Consider the following 7,173-nt stretch of genomic DNA (forward strand, 5'->3'; position numbering starts at 1 on the left):
CACTCCCCCTGCTTGTGTTCCCTCTCTCTCTGTGTCTCTCTCTGTCAAATAAATAAATAAAATCTTAAAAAAACAAAACAAAACAGCCATGTCGTTGCAAATGGGACCTTTCCTCCTCCCCTCCCCCCAGCTCCAAGTATCTAGAGATTTGGGGTCCCTCTTTCCAAGATGCTGGCGGCTACAGAGGCAGAAGAGGCAGCTCTGTCTATGCTCGCCGTTGCTGAAGAGGTAGGCTGGGGCTCCCCTAAACCCCCTCCCCATTCTCATGAGGACATCACCCCCAATCCCTTCACCCCAGAGTCTTAGTTTCAGTGGGGCCTCTGGGGGAACCTCGGGCAAGTCGTGGCCACTTTCCCTGCCCTCTCATCTCTGCTGCCCTTCTGGAAACCTCTCCTCTCTGCAGGCAGACTGGCCCCTTCACCCACCTGTGGGGGCTGCGGCGCAGGCCGGCACACATGCAGGCCAGGAGGCAGAGGAGGCCCAGGCAGACACCCACAATGATGCCTGTGACTGAGTGCACGTCCAAGGAGTCTGGCGGGGGACAGAGAGGGGACAGAACAGGTCAAGGCCAGGACAAGGTCCAGGGTTCATAGATCAGGATTTCTGTGGCTTCCTCAGGAGATCACTGGTCTCACCCTCTGGACACAAAAATCTGCTGCTGCAAGAAGGGGTCCACCACCACCTCTCTCTCTGACTGTCCTCCCCACTGGACATCTGAAGTTCTGATCTCTCTCTGTCACCCTGGCCTCTCAGTGAAACACACTAGGGTTGGTTCCGTGGGTGTGCAACAAGAGCGGTCGCACGGGGCCCACACTCAGAAGGACGCCATGCTTGGTTGAAGGTTCTGCTATCACCATCTTGCAATTCTAATTTTTTAATGAGGGTCCCACGTTTTCATTTCACACTTGGCCCTGCAAATCACATAGCCAGTCCTGCTGCCCTCTCCCACCCCATAAAGCTTGTCACCTCTCCAAGCCGATCCTCCAATCAAAGCAGTCTCCCAAAGAACCAAGCCAGTCTCCCATAAATCTGACCTCTTGACTGAATCACTACTGAACTACATCCATTTCCCCTTCAAATCTGTCCCCTCCCCACCAAACTACAAAGCCAGCTGTCCAAAACAATGAAAGGGTAGTTGTACCTGGGGGCAGGGCCCTGGAAGAGATGACTTTAGCATTAGAGGTCAACTCCAGGGGCCTCAGAAGACCTCAGGCTGTCCTAGGGTGGACCTACTCCTCCCTCCCTGCCCTCATACCTGAGAGCTTCTCCTGGAGAGTGATCACATCCTGCAGGCCAGAGAAGGGCCCAGGCCCCACCTCTGTGCGCGCCCCCATCTTGAAGAAGTACCTAGTGTCGCTCTCGAGGCCATGTACCTCAGCACTGAAGATGTTTCCTGGGGGCAGGGGGAAGCAAGGAAAGCAGGGTTGGAGGGTTGGGGGGGTGCGGGATGCAGGGGTAGCCTGGAAAACGGGACTAAGAAGGTATGCTCTCCCACTCGAGCACTAGCTTCTGCCTGCTTCTTCTAGAAACCCGTGGAACAAACCTCAGCCACACTCTCACCACTAACCCAGCCACTGGAGTGGTTGGAAAAGGGAGAGAGGGTGGGGAAACTCTCGCTCAGATGCCCTGGGGTGGGAGCCCTCACCCTCCGTGGTGAGCAGGGTCCACTGGTGTTCAGGCTGGGTGTGGTTGCTGCTATATAGGATGAGATACTCCACGATCTCTCCATTGGGCTCGGTGGGGGGGCACCAGTGCAGCCGAACGGTGGACGGCGTCAGGGGGCTCAGACGCAGGTCAGATGGGGGCGTTGAGGGCCCTGGGGTGCAGGGGAGGAAATGGGGAGAGGCACAGTCACTGAGAGCCCCAGCTCCGGGGGCAGCTGGGAGACAGGGCATGAGGACAAACCACAAACCACAAAGCAAAATGAGATCTGATCTCTAACTGGTGAGTTTCTGGAAAACATTTGGCCGGGGGGCGGGGGGGGGGGTGGTTCACTACCATTCCTCCCCTCAGAAACTCTTCTTCACTCCTTGGAGCAGGTCTCAAATTTCCACACCCAAATACTTCCAAAGGTGGAGGAGACTGTCTGGTATTCCAAAGACCCAGGGGCAGAGCTCAAAATTTTCTGGAAGGCTTAATTTTATTTTGAACTCTCATACTAAGTTTCTCCTCTGTTCCATGGTAAAGTTTAACCTAAAAATAGTGTTTAAAACTATTTATCATTGAAAGTTCCTAACTGGACGCCTGGGTGGCTCAGACGGTTGAGGGTCTCCCTTCAGCTCAGGTCATGATCCCGGGGTCCTGGGATTGAGCCTCGCATTGGGCTCCCTGCTCAGCAGGGAGCCTGCTTCTCCCTCTGCCTCTGCCTGCCACTCCCCCTGCTTGTGCTCTCTCTCTGACAAATAAATAAATAAATAAAATCTTAAAAAAAAAAAAAAAGAAAGTTCCTAACTCCCCTTGCTACCCCCCCACCCCCAGATCTTCAAGTAAAATCAGTTGATCAAGTAAAATAGCCTTTGCCTATGTCTGCCCCTGACACGGGTCCCGAGGGTCATGGGAATCCCAGTATGAGAAGTACAACCTTTGTGGTTTTGTTTGCGCTTTGTTTTTAGAGAAGAAGCTGATCCTGGGGGTAGGGGTGAATGAGGAAGGGAGAGAAGGAGGAAGGACACAGGTGACTAGTGAGTTGGAAAGGGACAGAGATTTGGGGTTCCAGGGCTTGAAGGCCCAGCAGAGGGTGGGATGGGGACCCAGGGCTCTGGGGCATGAGACAGCCACAGCATCGCAGGCTGCCAGAAGCCTCCTTGCCTCTCAGCTTCTCAGTTCCAGTCCCCCCGTCTGCAAAAGGAGAAAACATCCCCGTCTGTTGCACAGCTAGTGCTGCCGGGAAGCTTCCTGAGAACACACTGGGGCCCCCTACACCCCCTCCGCAGGTTAAGACCATCACAACCAGGGGGCACCTGGGTGGCTCATCGTTAAGCGTCTGCCTTCGGCTCGGGTCATGATCCCAGGGTCCTGGGATCGAGCCCCGCATCGGGCTCCCTGCTCTGCGGGAAGCCTGCTTCTCCCTCTCCCACTCCCCCTGCTTGTGTTCCCTCTCTCGCTGCCTCTCTCTGTCAAATAAATAAATAAAATCTTTAAAAAAAAAAAAAAAGACCATCACAACTGAAGTCATAGGTGGGTGGGAGACAACGTGTAAGCAAACGCATGAGAGTGCACGGTGTTCGCACCACACCCCACGCACATCTTCCTATTTCAGATCCTGAGACAAAGGTCTTCTGTCGATGGGAAGGTGAACAGTTATAGGGCCGGCAGAACCAAAGAGCCTCTGCTATGAGAACAAAAGTCCATTTGTCTTGGAATGCCATTTCCAGAGGCTCCAGAGTCACAGACGTGCACAGCAAATGCCTCCATCCTTTTACAGAGGGGGACGCAGAGGCCCAAGGGGGAAGGGACCTGCCCAAGCCTCCCTGTGTGTCAGGGGCAGGATGGAGCCCTCACGTGCAGAATCTAGGACACCTGCCTCCCTGACCTGGCCCCTGGTCACTAGCTCAGTGAGGTCTTGGCCGTCTCATACAAGAAGCCCCTCCTCTAAATCTCATTATGTTTAGGAGTGAGTGGCTAAGACCAGCACAGGACTGGCCGACGTGAATGCAAAGCCAGCAATAGAAACAGGGTTCCGAGGGACATGTCAAAAAAGAGGGCCGTCGGGACAAGAAGGAGTGAGGTAAAAGATGGATGGGTGGCAAGGGGACCACTCACGGTCAGGCAGGGTGGAGCGTTCCACCACGGAACCGAAAGGCCCGTCCATGTCCACGCCGTGGGACTGTACCGCAAACTCGTATTTGGTGAATGGCTTCAGCCCACCAATGAGGATGTCTTCTCCAGAGCTGCCGAGGCAAGAAATGCAACTAGCGCTCTCAGGGCACCCTCCTGCCAGGACAGGCCCATCCAAATCCACTTCGCCAGCCAGCCCCAGGCCCTACCCTGGGCGGGGAACGGACTCACTGGCAGGGGGGCCACGGACACCACCCAGGGGCCCTACAGGGAGGTCTGGATGTATGCTGATCCCAGGGTAGTCTGTCCAAATCTCCAGACCAGGCCCCCTGCTCCAGGAAACCTTCCTGGGTTCCTCCAAGTCACTGTCCACCCAAGGATCCATCTCTGATGCATCTTTTCCTTGACTTAATGGTACTTTAGCTGCAGCTATACACAGCTCTTATGTCTTCCCACTTTATTCTATCTGTTTTATTTGCTTTATTGTGTCTTCAATGATACTTTTATGCGATTTTTCCTCTGCCTAACCAGCAGCTCCTCCAGGGCTCTGCCTCCCCATCTGACTGGGGGCCCTCGCAGGACGGCATCAGGGCTGTCTCCTCCCCCTCATGTCGGGAGGCCTCTGAGGTTGGAGAAATGGGTCTGTCCTGCATCACGTTCCCTGCGGTTGAGTGCGAGGCTCTGTTGGGAGGGGATGGGATAGGATGCACTCCCCTCTTCCACCTGGCACCAGCAGACCCTCAGGGTGCCCCAGTGCAAGACGCGAGCCAGGAAAGGCCCCTGAATGCCCGGGGTCCCTCCCCTCATCACCATCTGCTGCCTTCCGTCCCCGTGGCAGCATCGGCTGGCTTCCCCACCTGGTGTAATAGGTGACCAGGGAGGCGTTCCTGAGCCCCCAGGGGCTGAAGCGCACAGTGTAGTTGACAATCTTGACTGTGGTGAAGTCTGGCTTTTTCCACCGAAGCCAAATGGAAGTGGAGCTGTTTGATTCCGCATGGACGTGGGCAGGGGGCAAGGGTGGTCCCCTCTGGATGGGCAAGTCTGGAAGGTGAAAACAGAGTGTGGGGAAAGGAGGGGGGACACTCATACCAAAATACGGGTAGTGGTTCGCGATTCCAAGGTACTTTTTTTCACCCTCTGTCTTCTGGTCCCGTGGAGTTGGGTAGCATCATTCCCACCTCACAGCTGAGGAAACTGAGGCTCCCAAGAATTTCAGTGATTTTTGCCAAGGCCATACATAGAGCAGACTGCACTACAGAGAGGCAGCAAATTATGGCAATTAAAAGCACAGATTTTGGAGCCAGGTGGTCCTGGTTCCAATTCTAGCTCTGCTGCGTACTAGCTGTGCGACCTGGGAGAAGCTACTTAACCTCTCTGTGCCTCCATTCCCTATTCTGTCAGTGGGGCTGAGAACAGTCCCTCCTTCATGGTGTTGTTATGAGCATTCAATTAATATTTGTTATGTATACAGAAAAGTGTCTGGCATATTGCTATGGACTGAATGTTTGTGTCCCCCTCAAATTCACATGCTGAAATTTGAACACATGGGGGGCCCTCATGAACGGGATTAGTGCCTATCTTTGTCCATCCGGGCCACCATAGCAGAGTACCACAGACTGGGTGGCTTACAAACAACAGAAATTCATTTCTCACGGTTCTGGAAGCTGGAGTCTGAGACCAGGGTGCCAGCATGCTCAAGTTCTGGTAAGAGCCCACGTGTGGGGTATAGGCTGCCAACTCCTCATTATATGATCTTACGGAGGAGAGCAGAGAGAGGAAGTGAGCTCTCTTGTGACTTGTAAAAGGGCACCAATCCTCTTCATAAAGGCCCCACCCTCCTGATCTCATCTAACCTTATTTACTTCCTTATACATCGTACTGGAGGGTGGAGTTTCAATGTATGAATTGGGGGGCAGGGGAGGGGCACAAACTGTCAGTCTGTAACTGTGCCCTTATGGGAGAGCCCCCAGAGAGCTCTCCAGCCCCCCTTCTGCCATGTGAGGACCCCATGAAAACATGGCTTATGGTCTATGAACCAGGAGGTGGGCCCTCACCAGACACTGAGTCTGCTGGTGCCTTGATCTTGGACTTCCTCCGGGACTGTAGAAAGCAATGGTTGTTTCAGCCACCCAAACTAGGGTATTTTTGTTAAAGCAGCCTGAGCTAAGACCTGTATAGTAAGTGCTATAGGATGATGTGTTTATTACATAAATATAAAATAAAACAAACTCCATGACAGTGGGTACCTTATCTGTATTGTTCATCACTATATTTCCAGAACAGGGTAGTAGACAGTAAAAAAGATTTGCTGAATGAACAAACTGGAATTTGAACCCAGGTTTCTTGGCTCTGGGTTGAGTGCTCCCTTCGATAAAACACATGGTTGAAAATCAGCCTGGGAAGTAAGGGGCAAGGGGGTGTCATGATGGGCAAGCAGGGTGGCCCACACAGAGCCATGGGACAGTGTACTACCGTGGACAGACTTTTGTTGGGCAGCCAGGAGTCCCGGTTCTAGTTTAGGCTCTGTGTGACCTTGGGCAAGTCCCTTTACTTCTCTGAGCGTCCGTTTCCTGATGGGCCACATAGGGACGTTCTCCCTGCCCAGCGTGGAGGGACAATCTGATAGACAGTATGTTGTAGGTAGGTGGATGTGTTTTAAAAAATGTTTAAAGATCAAACAGGGTCAGGAGTCACTGATCAACTATGGGGTTTCTCTCTGTCCAAACCTTCCAGATCAGCACTGCTCATGGGTAATGAAAACCTGGTAGCTGGCCTGAAAGACAGTACAGCAACTGAAGTTTCTCTCTGCAACAGAGGCTGTCTGGGGCTAGAAGAGGACCTTTGAGCCTAAGAGAATGGGTCTGGGGGTGGCCGAGGCTGCCGGATGGCCTGACCACCAGGGCTGGCCCAGAGGAAAGGGAAAGGAAGTGGCACACAGACCCCTCGACGGAGCCCTCCTCCCTCTCCTTCCCCAGCCCCCTCACCTGGTGTGGGAGCCTTTTCTGTCTTGCCCTTCCACACTGCTGCGTAGCCGTCCTCATGTTTGTTGAATGCCACGAGCTTCACCTCGTACAGCCGGCCAGGGGCTGGGGAAGGTCATGGGGGTCACTGGCTAGAGGGACCCCCGAGGCCACTCTTTCATCCCCAGAGAGCATTCCATTCCCGACTCCCGTGCCCAGCTTGCCCAGGTCCCCACCGAGGCTATGTCTGTCTTGCTCCCTCCCGCAGCCCTCCTCACCTAGCTGGGTCAGCTCATACTGCTTCACTTTCTTCTTGAGCCGGACAGGCCCCACGTCCCAAGCCTGGTCTCTGTGGCCCCCTGGGGGACTCTTGCCATCGGCCTCCTCCTCGGCCCCCACCTCCCGCCAGTACAGTTTGTAGCCAGAGATCTGGGCG

General features: G+C 54.1%; 1 protein-coding gene across 1 annotated transcript in view; it reads right to left on the reverse strand.

Annotated features, from left to right (window-relative positions):
• IGDCC4 (immunoglobulin superfamily DCC subclass member 4) overlaps positions 1-7,173 on the reverse strand; it is a 38,031-nt gene that overhangs the window by 5,091 nt on the left and 25,767 nt on the right. The window contains exons 11-17 of the mRNA XM_081831871.1: positions 7,016-7,166; positions 6,762-6,863; positions 4,635-4,818; positions 3,763-3,890; positions 1,646-1,816; positions 1,256-1,393; positions 426-531 (exon numbers count right to left, since the gene is read on the reverse strand). Of these exons, the coding sequence (XP_081687997.1) occupies positions 426-531; positions 1,256-1,393; positions 1,646-1,816; positions 3,763-3,890; positions 4,635-4,818; positions 6,762-6,863; positions 7,016-7,166 (980 nt within the window). The remainder of the gene's footprint in view (positions 1-425; positions 532-1,255; positions 1,394-1,645; positions 1,817-3,762; positions 3,891-4,634; positions 4,819-6,761; positions 6,864-7,015; positions 7,167-7,173) is intronic.

Source organism: Leptonychotes weddellii, chromosome 9 (assembly GCF_054177405.1).
Source record: "Leptonychotes weddellii isolate Sample4059 chromosome 9, ASM5417740v2, whole genome shotgun sequence".
NCBI lineage: Eukaryota > Metazoa > Chordata > Mammalia > Carnivora > Phocidae > Leptonychotes > Leptonychotes weddellii.